Source organism: Asparagus officinalis, chromosome 5 (assembly GCF_001876935.1).
Source record: "Asparagus officinalis chromosome 5, Aspof.V1, whole genome shotgun sequence".
Classification (NCBI taxonomy): domain Eukaryota; kingdom Viridiplantae; phylum Streptophyta; class Magnoliopsida; order Asparagales; family Asparagaceae; genus Asparagus; species Asparagus officinalis.
Window position 1 is genome coordinate 250862 of NC_033798.1, and position 17481 is coordinate 268342.

Genomic DNA, 17481 nt, shown 5'->3' on the forward strand with positions numbered 1-17481 from the left:
AACTCCCTGGTTGGGGACAGAGCTTATCTTTTGATTCGTGAGCGTGTGGACATTGCTGCTGCTGTTGGAGCCAGTGGAGTCCTCCTCTCTGATCAGGGTGACCACCCATTTAACTTAATTAAACTTATGATTTATCCTTTTGTATTTGATGTTTTTTCTTTCTTTGGCGTTTTCTGATTGTACATTTTCTGCTCACCTTTGATGGCTAAACATCCCCGGTCGATTGCCTATCGGTTAGTCTTTTAGGTTCACGACCAGGGAAGTTTAATGAGTAATCACCGTGTCATATTAAAAACCTCGCCTTGTTTACTGACAAGCGGAATGCCTATCTTGTTCATCTCCCAAGTTACCTTCCAGAGTACAAGGTGATCTGGTCTTGGAGTTTCATGGTATCTCATCTTCTTTTGCAGGTCTTCCGCCGATTGTTGCTAGAAATATGATGATGAAATCCAAATCAGATACTGTTTATCTCCCCTTGGTAGCAAGAATAGTGCAAAGTACAAATTCTGCAGTAACTGCATCTAGTTCTGAAGGTGCTGACTTCCTTGTAATTTGCAATGCGTCGGAAAATTGTGCCCATGTACTGGAAAATGCTGCTATCCAGCATGTTAAGGTGCCTGTTTTCTTTAGCATTGCTGATTCACTTGGAAGGGACTTGCTTATTGATTCGATGCTGAAGTTATTCGACATAGGTGCTCCTGGTGTAGTTTTGTCTCTGAGTAGTTTGAAGCTTTGTGGTGATGAAGTTCTGAAGAAGATATTTTCTACTACACGCATGGCAAAAAGAATCCTTCAAGAAGGAAGTCAAAATTCCAGAAGTTCAGAGGCAGTAGCTGTCAAAGAGACGTTTGTTGAGAAAAATGGAGTTGCTGGTTTTGCCAAATTGGCTACAAAAGAGATACAACTGATTGAATCAGAAAGAATATTATTAAGGGAAGCAGTTGGTGTTATCCAGGAAGCTGCACCAATGGTGATCTCCTTATGCTAAACAGTTGGTAGCTTATGATACTCTTCAACAATCTCACTTATACAACTGAACTTTCTTCAGTTTGCATGACAAGAAACATGAAATGTCTATATCTAATGACAGATGAAAGAAGTTGGGCTCCTCTTAGACGCTGCTTCTCGCCTCAGTGAGCCATTTTTGCTGGTTATCGTGGTAATTTGAAGTATGAAAACTTTAATCTCAAGAATCATAACCATGTTTACGATGTCAGCTCGACATTTAGAGAAATTAATATGATGAGTCTAGTAATAACTTTCTAAATGTTCATGATATTCCTGTTGGGGATAAATTTCTGTTTCCGAACTTGTTTAATTGTGTATGAGGACTTTTTTATATGAATCCTTATATAGACCACACGTTTGCACGAACCTTCAGAGTCCAGGTGTTCATACATTCAAATGAATTCATTTCTTTCATAGAATTACATCTGTTTGAATTTGGGCTGGCTTACTTGACAAATACTACCTGAAATTACCAGATTATTCTTTGAATATAGCTGAAATCTTTGTTCTGAAAAGTTCTGTTACTTAATACTAAAATAGATGAATCCAACTTCATTCCAAAATTTGACCTATGGCTTCTTTTTCTCTTAATTCTCTCATTCATAATTTATGTAGTGAATGTTCGATGACCGTTATTAGAATGCATGATCTTATATCATTGCTTGAACAATGAAATTTGTCATGGAAAACATGGTATCATATTCCATCACTTTTATTCCATTGAATTACACAAGATAGTTCTGTAGACTTAAAGCATCTGCATCTCGTTATATAAACTAGAATTTTCTGTTATAATCTCTTTTATATGTTTTACTCCTCTTTTATTATGGTGTGCCAGTATTTTCTTTCACGAATGTGTTTAGGGTGAATTTAATTCTGGAAAATCTACCGTCATAAATGCTCTTCTTGGGAGAAGGTACCTCAAGGAAGGAGTGATTCCTACAACAAATGAGATCACTTTGCTTTGTTATTCTGAGAAAGACTTTGATGAGCAAGAAAGATGTCAAAGACGTCCAGATGGGCAATTTATATGCTACTTGTCTTCACCTATTCTTAAGAATGTAAGCTCCTTTAAACATACTGATACTCCTACGTGTCTATACAAGTCCTTTTTTGTTAAATGTCTTTTATGTGCATCTGTCAGTTGATATTCAAATGTTTGCCAATCCATTTTACTTGGTCGTTATTATATTTCCTAAGCTACTTCAGATGCATTATTTTTTGCGGACCACATTATTGGCTGCTATAATATTATTGGGACTAGCTATGGATATGATTAGGAATTATCAAAAAGTAACTTTGAAAGTGATTTTTTTAAAACAGAAATAGCTTCTTTTGTTTTTTATGAGATTAGAATATTAATTTAAATATAATATCAATGTAGAGTATTATATTTCTTTAGAATAATTTAGTTGTTATAGCTAATAACCTTTTTTTTGTCCTCCTGTTTTTAGTCTGACCTTCAACAGGACTCTTTAGTAGCTTGATATTGATACTGTTTAGCAAGAGTTAGGAGTCTTCACTATGTTCTGAATCATAATATCTGCGTCCCTAAGTTATTGTATGTACTGTATTCCCACCTATTCATGAGTCTTTTGCAACTCTTCACAATCCCCGACATTAAAGTTTTGCCATGGTTCTAAGGTTGTTGCCTTAAGGATCGAGATATGAAAAATTTAGTCCTTCTGCTTCTTATTCTTCAGCAAAAAGATGTCCCCACAGCAAATATCTGAATTTCTGCAAAGTATATCACAATTACTTTGATGGAGTACCTAAAACCAAATATTCTCTCTTTATTTGATAAATTACCTTTTTATCTACTTTGTAACAGATGAACCTTGTTGATACACCAGGCACGAATGTAATTCTCCAAAGGCAACAACGACTTACTGAAGAGTTTATTCCGCAAGCTGATCTGATTCTCTTTGTTTTGTCATCTGACCGGCCACTCACTGAAAGTGAGGTAATATTTGCCCTATTTGATGATTCTGGCTTGTGACTCATGTTAACACTCTGCAACTTTGTAAATTTATCACTCATACATATAATGTTTTCTTCATCCCTTACCTTCTAAGATGAATGTGGGATATGACAGCATGATGGGAAAGAGAAAACCATGTTGAGTAGAGATAACTCGCATGTCGTGCCGTGCCTCCTAATTTGTGTACAAGGACACAGAAACACTTTACATGGGCTGCAAAACTTTGAAAAACTTCAAAGCCTGATTTGTGTAAATATTCGAAATATTTCTACTCAATATAGCTAAAACACAGGGACTCAACCAAATCTGGTGAAATCTATGTCAACTACAAAACAAAATCAACTTAAGAATTCTATAAGAAATAACACATTTTAACGGTTCTATGTTGCTCGTCTTTACCACATGAAAGCACCCTTTTGTTGTGAAATCATTCTTTATCATGGTCATTGCTCCTAACAGATGATTACACTTTCCCAGTTGTTGACCCCTTGCCGATTGCTGAGGAAATTTGTCAAGCTGACATTAGTGGTACTGCCTTTGACTCGAAAAATCATCAATAAGAAGCACAATACAATGTACTACTTAGTGTTATCAGCCTTTGTCCTGTCATTGCATCCCTACAATGATAGGGCATAAGTAAACTAATTGAGAAACTGAGGCATATGTTAGGAGTAGTAACACGGTCCAAAATAAATAGGCATCAATAACTCTTATAAATATATCACAGAATACATAAAATCAAAGCCACAGCCTCCCACATGCTGACCCTATGAACTCAATAAGAAAGTTCAGTACTCTTATAGGTAGCAACAATCAACAGAATGTGCTGATTATTTGTAACGGATGGATCCATCATGATGTTTATATTTAGACTGAACATAAATAAGTTCAGAATCTTCAGATTATTTGAAAGAATAGTTTACTTTTTTTGAAATTGTCTTATTTTAGGACAATTGACAACAGAGCATGAGCCAACGCGAGAACTATCCATCTTGATTTTTCTTAGTTTTCTTTTTCAACACTTCTCCAAGAATATGAATAGGAAGAGTCAGTATTGTCAACTCTTGCACTTGGTTGATGTGCACATTAACTACTGTTCACCCCCATTTGCAAGTGGACTGCAACCGGCTGTCCGGTCCTGTCATATGGTCCTAACAAACATATCTCTTTTTCGCTTGAGCTATTGCATATATTCCTCTCAGCATGCTTGAATTTTGTACATTTGTTGACCTCTTGTAGTCTTTAAATAGATGTCCCTGTTTTGAGCACCTCACTTTTATTTCTTTTCATCAAGAATAATAAAGCTGAATCTTGTGTCATATAATATTTACTTGTTTCAGTTAACTTGATTTATGCATTTAATTTCATATTGATGAAATGAAACATAATGTTTCTGAATGAAATAAAACATCATTTTGCAAGCGAAGTTTCTATTGCCTAAGTCACATTCAATTCTTTAGTCCAGTGTGGATCATTTTCCATACATATTTTTTTTTCTTCTTGATTTGCCCTCCCATTTTAATTATCTTTCTTATCTTGGTAGAGAACAATGGGTTGAGAACATGTGAAATTTACTCCATTCTCTTTCCATCAATACTTTGTGTGCATAACACCTGGTTCCTTTTTACATTTTCAGGTTGCATTTCTTCTCTATGTACAACAATGGAAGAAAAGAGTTGTGTTTATTTTAAACAAACTGGATATCTATCGAAATACCAGTGAGGTTCAATGCATAAATGTCATTATGTTGTTTCTTTTCCTTTGCATAATATTCTATACAATTCTGTTACACATCTTTTGCATACCATTTTCATTTGGTTTATTCCTTTCTTGATTTCAGCTTGAGGAAGCCACTGCATTCATTAAAGAGAATACATGCAACCTACTAAGTGTAGAAGACATAAGGTTGTATCCTGTGTCTGCACGTTCTGCACTGGAAGCAAAAATTTCTGCTTCAAATTACAGTAAAAGAAGCTATGATCAGCTTTTATCTAACGATCCTCGGTGGACAACTAGTAGATTTTATGAACTAGAAAAGTTCCTGTTCAGTTTCTTGGACGGTTCAACGGAAAATGGTATGGAAAGAATGAGGCTTAAACTTGAAACACCAATTGGCATTGCAGATCGATTGCTAAGTTCTTGTGTAAGGCTTGTGAAACAAGATTATGAAAATGCCAGTCAAGATTTGATATCTATTAAAGAAATGGTTAAGAGTGTTGATGTGTGCACTATGAAGATGGAGCAGGAGAGTAGGTCTTGGAGGAAACGTGTTGTCTCACTGGTATGCTTATTTTGTAACAGGTCTTAGAAGTCCACCTATAACTCATACAATGCTTTTCATATTCTACAATACCATACTCTGCTTAATATCATAGCTTATTTGTATTGCTAAATTACTCATCACTTGCATTCTACAGATTGAGACAGCAAGAACTCGAGCAATAAAACTTCTAGAGTCTACCCTTCAACTGTCAAATGTTGATATTATTGCTACATATACTTTCAAAAGAGAAGGATCTGCCCCCTTGCCTGTCACTTCAGCTGTTCAAAATGAAATTATCAATCCTGCTATCACTGATGCACAGGTAATTTCTTTTCATCTGTATTGCTTTTGCTTGTAAGTTCTTTCTCGTCACCATTCAAATTTTTTGCTAGTATAACTTTGTTTCAATTTATAGTGAGATTCTTTACTTCTAATTTGTAGATTTACATCAACACGACACAGGTTTATTATGGTTCTGTTGTCTACATAATAATAATGAAGCTGTGAGTAAAGCTTTGGAAAAAGGCTTATTGAGCTATTTATATCTTGCAAGCCTAAATTATTGTCGTGAAGAGAGGTTTATAACAAAACACTTGATCACGAAGATTATGAAAAAGCATAAATTCTGTTTGTGGCAAAAATTCAAATTCTGTGTTCTTTTATAGTGAATGTCATTTTCTCAGTACTCCTGATTCAGGGTTAATATATTGTTTTTTGTTAGTTACGCAATTTCCATTCTGGCCTGACATTATGCAAGGAGCATGTTTGCAATTAAGACCATATAAGACTCCATCCTCGTCACTTTTAACTTCTTAAGGAAGTAGACATGGTATTACACTTCTTTACCATATGTACGAAGGAAGTGGAAATGCATTTTGATTTTGGGAAAAACAGATCAACACTTAGGTGTGAGCAATGTGGGAGGGGGGCGGGCGGGATAGTAGGCAAAAATTGCACCTCTCCGCATGTCTTTTTTCCCCATCATGGTGAATATAACCTTGACATGAGCAAGGGATGTGATTTTGATCACTTTGATGTGATTTAACCAATCTATTCTGCATACTACCATATCTAGTTTCTTGGTGCTATCATCCTTGATTGGAAGCATCCATTTATTTATGTCTCCCTATATCCACACTCATGTAAATAATTCATTAAATCTTGGTAGAGCTTATATCTAACACTTCACAGTTTGTTTTTTCTTTTTTGTAACAAACCATCATATTTTACAGTTCATCGTTTTATGCATTTGTTTTGGACTGAGAAGTCATTATTTCTGTATCTGTTCAGAGATTGCTTGGAGAGTATTCCAGATGGTTGCTGTCTAACAACGCTCATGAAGGGCAGGTCTTCATAGAACTCTTTAATGAAAGATGGCATTCTTTGGTTAACAAAGAGGAAAATCTACAACTAGAGAACTATGGACTTCTTGGTAAAGGGGAGGAATTTAGTACAAGAGTAATGGAGAACTTCAGTGCCAGCGCTGCTGCAAAACTTTTTGAACAGGAAATTCGTGAAGTTGTGAGTTGTTACTCCTTCCAGTCCTTTACTCACTAGCAATAGTTTCTTTTTTCTCCATTTCTCTTGATCCCATTTAATGTTGCTTATACTATTGGAACTAATTTTTTGAAGTTGCATCCTAATGAAGTTTGCTCCCTTCTTAGGGGCTTTAGATTTTTATTTGGCTGTTTTAGCTTCCTATTCAGCTTTTCCCCCCGTTCTTTGCGGCCTGGGCTCAATCAATTTATTGGACATGTAATCTTTTTCGTCAAAAGATTAGTTAGAATATTAAAAAACAATCCGTGAGAGAAGAGCAGGAACAAAAGCATTAAAGAATATTATGTGTTTTTCACTCCACTTAAGTAATATAGCGCTAGTGCTAGTATCACCAACTTATAACTTTGTGCATTACGTTTAGCAGCCTTGATTAAAGGTTGTTTTAGTTCATATATATCATAGATTAAATTTTTTTAGGTGGCACTTTTTTTGTTTTGACTTTTAACCTTAAGAGTTTTTGGTGCTTTGCATATACAAGCCTATTGTTTCAAAAATTTTGACTGAAATTGCCTATGAAATGTATGTTTCCTTATGATTGTTGTTACGATTTTGTCAGGTTTTGGGAACTTTTGGAGGACTTGGAGCCGCCGGTCTATCTGCTTCTCTCTTGACATCTGTTTTACCAACTACCTTGGAAGATCTTCTTGCTCTCGTCTTTTGTTCTGTTGGCGGGTAAGCACTTATCAGATTGAGTTTATAATGGAATTTATGTCTAAGCTGAGGAATTTTGATTTTGGGATGACGTCCATATATCACAATTTACATTTTGAATTTTTTTGTTACGCATCATCACAACCATAATAGGACCAGAGACACTGGCTGTGTTCTCGTCTATTATCATTTTTATATGGCAGTGACATAAATATAGCTTAGGTGGCTGCAAAATAAGAATGCATCATCCTTTTAGTTATGGAGATAGGATGTTGTTTTTGATTTGGTGAAAATATGTGTTTGGATGCTCGGGCTTTGCCATCTCTTTGGGGTTTCATCTTTCCTTCTTTGATTGTTCATGTGGTCACATCACTATTTTATTTCTTTCAAACTAGTTTTCTTGTTCTTGTGATCTTGAGTTACCAAATAGCTTCCTCAAGGAAACTTCTTTCTTTATATAAATTGTTGCTTTTCGTCGACATAATCACATATTTTAATTAGCTCCTTATTCCTTATGTGTATCTCAATCAAACCACTGGCATCAACGTGAAGTAACTCTTGAGAATGCGCCCCTTCCTTTTCTGCGTCATGGATTTCAATATTTTGTGAATCTGAGAAGTGAACTAAGACGCTATTAGGCAAGTAATTTGTTATTCTGTCAAATGCTAGGTTGTTTGCAATATCAAACTTCCCAGGACGTCGGAAGGAAGCAATAGAGAAGGTGAGAAAAGTTGCAGATGGTTTGGCACTGGAAATCGAAGAAGCCATGGAAAAGGATCTCAAGCTAGCCTCCGAGAAACTAGATTGCTTTGTTGAAGCCTTCAGCAAACCTTATCAAGACGCAGCTCAGCTTAAAATCGACAGATTGGTGAAGATTCAAGACAACTTAGCAAAGATGGAGCGCAAAGTGCAAGATTTGAAAGTTGAGATTCAGAACCTTCATGCTTCATGAAAAGACTTTCAGGTTTCTTGTGGTGTTTTTGATGTCAAGCCGCATAAGGTCTGTAGGGGTTAACGTTTTTAGATGTCTGTTAATGTGAGGATGATTTTGTGTAACCGTTCTTCATATTAAAATTCTTGTATAAAGAATAATTTATTTTCTTAATGTTCAGATTGATAGTAATAAATAAATAAACAAATAAAAGAAAATCGGTTATTTCAGCAGTTTTAATGTTTTCTGCTCTGTTTAATTCAAGTGAATATAACTTGTTAATATATTATGTCTATGCGGTTTTGTATCACATATAAAAAAGTCCCTCGTGTATTATTTTTGGAATTTTATAGCTAGGTACGGATTCTTGTAGTCCATCATGTATCTCATCCGTCATAGAGAGAATTTTGTTGAAAATTACCAATTCATATTTTATTGTATCCTTTATTTTTAGAAGAAATTTTCAAAAGCGTCTCAATAGGATTTTTTTTTAAAGAAATCGATCACATTCACTTTTAATTATAGAAATCGATCTACTTTGAGTTAATTAAGGTATTAATTAGTCGGGTTGTTAATCTCGACTAATTAGTAGCCTAATTAGCAACCTCAAACCTTCCCCACTCTTTGATCCTGCTTATAATTAAGCTACTAATTAGTTAGGGTTGACAACATCAACTAATTAGTATCACAATTAAGTTAAAATGGGTAGATTTTTATAATTAAAAGTGAACGGGGTCTTATTTTTATTTTTATGTTACCGTATTAGGCTCCATCCTCAAATGCTCGGCCTAAAAGCAAGACTGGGACCAATGGGTGGGCCCAAATGAGCTATGGGGTTTCGGAGAAATCGTAAAAGCATCCGTTTGTTTCTGAAGCTTGGAAATCCGAAACCCGCCTCCCCTTCTCTCTTGCTGATCAGTTATCAATCGCCATGGACTTCCACAGTTTGCCGAGGAGAGCGCTTCAAGCCCTATGCAAGAGGAACAAAATTCCAGCTAATATGACCAACATCGCCATGGCCGACGCCCTCTCCTCTCTCCAATCAGTTATAATGGGCCCTCTTCTTCTTCTTCCTCCTCCTCCTCCTCCTCCTCTTCGTCGTCGTCGTCGTCATCTTATTATTATTATCATCATCTATTTTCACTAAAATCAAAAACATTTTAATCAGGTTGAAGGTCTGGATCAAATCCTAGAAGAAATTGAAACCCCCACGAAAGCACCGTCACCGACGCCGACCAGGCCACCGAACCCAGCTCGTAGCTGTCGAAAGAACTCGCCATTCGTCTGGTCGGAGAATGAGAAGCAGAACAAGAAGAGGAGAGCTAAACAGGAATCACCCGATAGCCCAACGCCAAAGAGAAGCAGAACTCTGTGGCCAACAAGATTAACGTGCAGAAAGGTTGAGGATAATGATGATGATGAGGAAGTTGGATCGATGAGAAAGATGCTACCTTTAAGCACTTTGGTGCCTTGCACCGAGAGTTCAGCGTGTTTGAAGACCTACTGCAGGGAAATATCACAATGTTCTGTAGAGCCGGTTGATGGGGTAAGCTCGCGGAGCCCAGTACTGGGTTGCAGCTCAACTGTTCGACGAAATGCTGAAGCATCCGAATCTGCTGAATTAGCTGTTGGAGGAGTCGCGGAATGTATTCAAGTAGGAGACGAGAGGAGGAGAAGTATCGGGGTTCAGGTCGACATCCAAGATCTTGATAATTGCTCACTAGAGATTTCAGCACCTGGAGATCAAATGCCAAGACTGACATACGAAAAGGAAGCCGACGCAGATGCGAAAGTTTGTAACCGGGGCCTCGATCTTGTCAAGAAGCATCAAGAAACCACCTGTTCATGCTCTCTTCCTACTAGCCAACTCCTTGACAAAGAGTGTATTCACTCTTCAGGAAATCTTCAACTAGCCACTTGTTCCCCAAAACCATGCCCAGAAAGTTTAAACATGCTACCAAATGTTGGGGATCTTAGTGGAAATCAAGAGACTTCATTGCTAGAGATGGGTGACCCACTTGTGGAATACCATGAAACCGATGTTAAAATTGCAGAAGTTGCATTGAACCGCGGTCTAGTGCTGGAAGACTGTGAATGTGGTAAAAGGGAGTTTGTTGGTATTCACAGTGGCCATGGGCAAGTCACTAACGTGGACGAGGAGAATGGAAATTCAAATGTGCTAGAGGTCGTTGCTCCGACTGTGAAATCTTGTGGATCCAATAATACCAGAGGAAGTCTTGCGTTATCCCCCGCTCCATCATTGGAGGGTGGTGAAGGTGAGAAAAAGGTGTTTGTTAGTAGTCACGGTAACCATGGGGGAGGTATTGACCCTGTCAAAGCCAACGAGAGTGCAAATGTGCCGTCCGATACTGGGGATCATGATGACACCCGACAAAATCCTTCGCTAAAGAATGTCGATGGAATTGTGAAATCTCATACATCTGATGATAGCATTGGGAGTCTTTCATTGAACCGTGGTCCAGTTTTGGAGCATGGTGAAGGTGAGAGGAGGGAGCTTGGTAATATTCATGGTAGCCACGGTGAAGGCAGTAACATGGACAAAGAGAATGAAACCTCTAATATGCGTTCCATTATTGTTGATCCTATTCAACGAACCTCCTTACTAGAGATTGGTGAACAACTTGAGAAATCTTATGAAATCGATGACAGAATTACGATTATCGCGTTGAACTGCGGTCCAGCACAGAAAGGCAGTGAAGATGAGAAAAGGAAGCTTGTTAGTAGTCATAATAATCACGGGGAAGGAGGAGTGGACATGGGCAGAGACAGTGAAAGTTCAAGTGTGCCATCAATTATTGAGGATCACATCGGCAGCCCGAAAACACTGTTGCTAAAGAATTCTGATCCAATCGTGAAAGCTAGTGAACCTGATGGTAGTGTTGGAAGTCTTGCGTTGGATTATTGCCCGGTATTGGAGAACATTGAAGATGAGAAAAGGGAGTTTGTTGGTGTCCATAGCAACCAGGGGGGATTCACTGCTGGCCTGGACCAAGAGAATGGAAGTTCAAATATGCCATTCAGTACTGGGGATCTTGCAAGCAATCCGCAGACCTCGTTGCTGAAGATTGGTGACCCAACTGTCAAACCTCTTGAATCTGATGACAGCGTTGGAAGTCTTACGCCGGAGGCAAATGAAGGACAGAAAAGGGAGCTTGCTGGCGTCTATAGCAACAACGGGGAAGGCGCTAACATGGAGAAAGAGAAAGACGAGCCAAAGAGCGGTGGAGGAACAAAGATTGACATCAAAACAGAGAATCAAAGTGAGAGGAAGAGAGATCTCAGTGGTCTGAGCCTAAGAAAGTTAAGGTTGCTTTATAAGGAAAATAAACAGGTGATCCAAATGGACATAGAAGGAGCATGCAGAAAAGATGAGAAGGTGCATAATGAAGACAAGCAGAATCCAGAGGAGGCAAAGTTGAATGGATTAAGCTTAAGGAAGCTGAAGATTTTGTATAAGCACAAGGCGACCAACAACAGGATCAAACACGGTATGTAATGTCATCTTTTGTTAAGTTTGTCTGCATTTGTGTGTGAGCTGATTGTATTATTTCAGTAACCAGTTTGTTGTTCAATTGTTTATTAACTTTTGCCTTTTAGATTTATCGAGCTGTAATATTTCCTACCCTATTTGTTATCCTAAATTATAGCAGAAATGAAATACTAACGTCATATATTTAAGACCCGTGACTAAGTGCAGGAGTTCACTGTTCGGGCATGCTAGCGCTTTTGTTTTTTCCCCCAAACTTAACAGAAGGAAAGTGGATTGGGTTTTCCTGTGTATGTGAATATACGTATCATATGTCTTCTCAACTGTTCTTCTATTAACACCTACTTATTATAAGCTACACAACTATTTTTTCCTTCAATTTTCATTCTTTTTCGCCCCAATAACAATTAAGTACAAGCTTTTTTTTTTCGTCCATTTTTTTCATTTCGACCCGGTAAGTATTAAGTATAAGAACATTACAATTTGCAATTTTTATAGACTATAACCCACAATTTTTGTACATTTTCGTTCATTTCAATATAAGAACAACAGATTATGTGTACTTCAAAATTCACCATAGGCCGTAATCCATGAAATTGTCTATTTTTGTTCATGTCGAACCAAAGACAATTAGGCATGTGTATTTTAAACTCGCGATTTGGTGCGTTATAGCTAATGTTTTTTGTCCATTTTCATTCGTTATGACATGATGACAATAATTATGCATAATTTAAAATTCTCGATTTTTATGGGTTATAACCCATGATTAATGTTAATATTTGTAAATGTCAAATAATTTTAAATTAGTTGTGTATATCTAAATTTGTGATTTTCATGGGCTATAATTTATATAAGTTGTGCGTACATAAAAATTTACGATTTTCGTGGACTATAACCACAATTATTGTCAATTTTTATTCTTTCTACCAAATATAGATTAAATTTAAACATTAATATTCATAATTTTTGCGGGTTATAATGCATGTTTTCTGTGAATTTTGTTCCTTTCAAGCAAATATAAATGAATGTGGTGCACATAACAATTTCTGGACTATGACCCATAATTTTATAAAATTTTATTCATTTTGAATCACAGTAAATCAAAATGTCTATATATAAAAATTCTTGATATTTGTGGGCTGTAATCCACGATTTTTATTAATTTTTATTCGTTTTGGACAAACGTACAATAGTTGTGCATAAATAAAACATTGTGATTTCCGTGGGCTATAACACACAATTTTTATCAATTTTTGTTCTTTCTCTTGAATGTATATTAATTGCATACATTAATATTCGTAATTTTTGCAGGCCAAAATGCGCATTTTCTAATGTAAATTAATGGTGCAAATAAAAATTGTAGATTTTCATGGACTGTAACTCGCAATTTTGTGTAACACGTGATTTTTATCAAATTTTATTCATTTCCAACGAATATAAATTCATTGTGGGTACATAAAAATCGTGATTCTTGTAGGCTATAACCCCACAATTTTGATTAATTCTCATTCGATCTGAATGAATATAAATCATATGTTTGTATGTAAAAATTTGCGATTATTTGGTGGCTTATAACCATGATTTTTGCCCCCTCTTTTTATTTTCAAAGAAACGTAAATTATTTGTTGCGTACATAAAAATCATTGGTTTTTGTAGGCTATAGCCCACATTTTTATCAAGTTTTTTTATTTCTAACGAATTTAAATTAATTGTATATATGTCAAGTGTCTTAATTTTCATGGGTTATAACCCACAATTTTGTAAAAATTTATTAATTTTGAATTACTATAAATTAATTGTGTGTATATCTAAGTTAATTGTGTGCACATAAAGATTAGCAATTTTTGCGGGCTGTAATCCCAGATTTTTTTAATTTTATTTATTTTGAACAAATGCAAATTAGTTGTGAGCACATAAAATTTAACATATTTCATGGTTACGTACAAATTTTTTTTGTTTTTTGTTTCTTTGAAATAAACATAAATTAATTGTGCGTATATAAATTGTGATTTTTGTGGGCTACATAACCTACAATATTTGTAAATTTTTGTTCTTTTGGAATGAATATAAATATATAAATTAATTGTGTGCCTAATTCTATATTTTCATGGGCTGTAAATTTTTTTTGTTTTGAATTGTTGTAAATTAGTTGTCTGTAAATAAAATTTTTCGATTTTCATGGGCTATAACCCATAATTTTTGTCAAATTTGTTCCTTTTAAAAGAATGTTAATTAATTGTGTTTATATTAAAATTCGTGATTTTTGTGGGTTAAATCCAATATTTTTTCACTTTTGTTCAAATTTGCGATTTTCTCGGAATATGACTCACGATTTTTGTCTTTCCCCCCATTTTGAATGAATGTAAGTGAGTTGCTAGTACATCAAAATCAAGATTTTCGTGGGATATAACCTATGATTTTTGTTAATTTTTGGCCGTTTAAATAAAAACAGACAAAAATAGCTTATGAAAACGTTAATTTTAAGTCCGCATAGTTATTTTCCATTTGGTTGAAACGAATGAAATGAACAAAAATCGTGGATTATAGCTTATAAAATCATGAATTGTATTTCACATGATTTTTGACATTAAGTCAAAACAAGACAAAATTGAACAAAGATCGTGGATTATAACTCATGAAAATTGTAAATTTTAAACTTCATTTATTTACTTCCTCTTTGGTCGAATTGAGAGAAAATGACTAAAATTGTAGGTTATAACTTATAAAATTGTGAATTTTTAAGTTCTGTTTAATTATTTGCCATTGGGTCAAAACAAGCAAAAACGAATAAGTCGGGGATAGCTCATGAAATCATGAATGTTAAACCCAGCAAAATTATTTGCTGCTAGGTTGAAACGAGCGAAAATGGACAAAATTCTTGAATTAGCCACATGAAAACATGAATTTGAACACCGCATAATTATTTTCCATTAGGTTGAAATAATAAATTATTGAATAAAAATAGTGAGTTATACCTCATAAAAATCATGAAATTTTTACTTTGTTTAATTATTTCTCATTTGGTTGAATCGGAGCAAAAATGGATTAAAGGTTAAAATTGGGGGTTATGGTTCATGAAATTGTGAATTTTAAACTCCGTTTAATTATTTGCCATGAGATAAAAAATAAGAAAAAATGGATAAAAATTGTGAATTATAGCTTATGAAATTATGAATCTTGAATTTCGCATAATTATTTGCCATTCGGTGAAAACAATCAAAATTAAACAAAAACCAAGGGTTATAGCTCATGAAAATCGTGAATTTTATGTTTAGTTTTATTATTTTCCATTAGGTCGAAATGAATAAAATGAGCAAAAATTATGGGTTATAATTTATGAAAACGTGAAATTTGAACTCCATATAGATATAACTCATGAAATCGTGAATTGTTAGCGAAAATGGACAAAAACTCATGAAATCGTGAATTTTGAACTCGGCAAAATTATTTTCCATTGGTTCAAGACAAGCAAAAATCAACAAAAATCATAGTATAGCTTATGAAATTGTAAATTCGAACTTCGCATATTTATTTGCCATTGGGTCGAAAGGACGGAAAATTGGACAATATCATGAATTAGTTCATGAAAACATGAATTTTGAACTTCACATAATTATTTGCCATTAGGTTAAAATAATAAAAATTGAAATAAGATTGTGGATTATAACTCATGAATCATAAATTTTTAATTCCATATATTTCCTATTTGGTCAAATTGAGCGAAAAGGACTAAAACTATGGGTTATATCTCATAAAATCACGAATTTTAAACTTTGTTTAATTATTGGCAATCAGGTCAAACGCGCAAAAATGGGTAAGATTTGTGAATTATAGCTTATAAAATCGTGTATTTTAGTCCCCCACAAAATTATTTTCCACGGGTATAAACGATCGAAAATAGACAAAAATTATCATTTATAGCTCATGAAGTCATGAATTTTGAATGCAGCAAAATTATTTGCTATTGAGTTGAAATAAGCAAATATGGATAAAAACATGAATTATAGCTCAAAATCGTGAATTTTGAACCATGTTTAATTATTTCTCGTTTGGTTAAAAGAATCAAAATTGAACAAAAAATATGGATTATAAATCATGAAAATCGTGAATTTTAAGCTCTATTTTATTATTTCGTATTGAGTTGAAATGAACAAAAATGAGCAAAAATCTTGGGTTATAGTTCATGAGAATTTAAGTTTTTAACTCCATATAATTATAGCTCATGAAATCACAAATTATTTACCATTGAGTTGAAACAAGCAAAAATGGACAAATATCGTCAGTTATGTCTTATGAAATCGCGAATTTTGAATTGGCATATTTTCCATTGGGTCAAAAAATGAGCAAAAATGGACAAAAAATGTACAGTATTGCTCATGAATTCGTGAATTATGAGCTCCATATACATTAGGTTGATTTTTTTTAAATATAAGCAAAAAATCATGGGTCATGACTCAAGAAAGTCGTGAATTTTTAACTTCATTTAATTATTTTCTATTTCTTTCGAATCGAGCGAAAATGAGCTAAAGTTGTGGGTTACAACTCATGAAATCGTGAAATTTGAACTTCATTCAATTATTTGCCATTGGGTCAAAATAAGCAAAAAATGGAATAAATTGTGGATTATAAATTTAAAGTTGTGAAATTTTGAACCCTGTAAAATTATTTGCTATTAGGGCAAAATAAGCGAAAATTGAGAAAAATTGTAGATTATAGCTTATGAAATCATGAATTTTAAACTCCGTGTAATTATTTGCCATTTGGTTAGAATTACAATCAAAGTTGAACATAAATTGTTGGTTATAGATCTCATGAACATCTTGAATGCATGTTAGACTCCATTTACTATTTCGTACACACTTTCTACAGTTCTGTATCCAGGATCGGCTGCTGCATGCTATAGTTATGAGTCGGGCCTAGAACACGCGCAGGATGCTTGGTTACAAATCAGAATAAAAAACAAATGTTGATTATTCTTCCTTGTACTTACATAATTCCTGACTAAATGCATTATTAAGCAATCGTAGGACGCTTGCTAACTTGAACACGTACTGAGGATTTCAGATTTATCACTTATTACGCGCGGTAGGAGACTGTGTACATTCAATTAATCGGTAAGAAAGCGTTTGAGAAATGAATGCGAACATGAAAATGAGAAATGAATGCGGAAATGACAAATGAGAGTATCTAAATTAACGACAACCACCTAAAATGGTTTGCGTTGGTGTTCATGTGCAACCTAAGGTGTCGACAAGGCTTATAATAAGTATCTACGTTGATAGAGTAACGAGGACTAGCTAGTCGGTACGTAGGCCTAAACTGTCTCAAATATTGGATTATGCGGGGGGAAAAAGAAAATGATAATAGTTAATTTTTACCCCGAAGACGGTCCCCAATTAGAAAGCCGAAATATTTTACTATGTTGCTGGGACCCAAAAACTTTTGGGCTGAGACCTTATTATGGGTACTCAGCCTGTGGAGGGCGACTATTGCCAAGAAAGGCCCAACAAGCCCACAGTTGATGCATGTGGACCACGTGTCGAAAGCTTGGGCGGAGGGTGGATGGAGAGAGAGGAATTGAA

At 35.0% G+C, this 17481-nt stretch overlaps 2 protein-coding genes across 2 annotated transcripts in view; both read left to right on the forward strand.

Annotated features, from left to right (window-relative positions):
- The window catches only part of LOC109840453 (probable transmembrane GTPase FZO-like, chloroplastic), a 9273-nt gene extending 651 nt beyond the window's left edge, over positions 1-8622 (forward strand). Inside the window, exons 2-12 of the mRNA XM_020409114.1 lie at positions 1-97; positions 411-970; positions 1091-1159; positions 1872-2069; positions 2840-2971; positions 4626-4712; positions 4830-5270; positions 5407-5574; positions 6543-6773; positions 7366-7481; positions 8130-8622. The exon at positions 1-97 is cut by the window's left edge and continues 31 nt beyond it. Of these exons, the coding sequence (XP_020264703.1) occupies positions 1-97; positions 411-970; positions 1091-1159; positions 1872-2069; positions 2840-2971; positions 4626-4712; positions 4830-5270; positions 5407-5574; positions 6543-6773; positions 7366-7481; positions 8130-8412 (2382 nt within the window). The 3' untranslated portion in view covers positions 8413-8622. The remainder of the gene's footprint in view (positions 98-410; positions 971-1090; positions 1160-1871; positions 2070-2839; positions 2972-4625; positions 4713-4829; positions 5271-5406; positions 5575-6542; positions 6774-7365; positions 7482-8129) is intronic.
- LOC109840451 lies at positions 9075-12090 on the forward strand. Its single transcript, XM_020409112.1, has 2 exons — positions 9075-9436; positions 9560-12090. Exons 1-2 carry the CDS (start codon positions 9323-9325, stop codon positions 11906-11908), a joined length of 2463 nt encoding a protein of 820 aa, XP_020264701.1. The 5' UTR covers positions 9075-9322; the 3' UTR covers positions 11909-12090.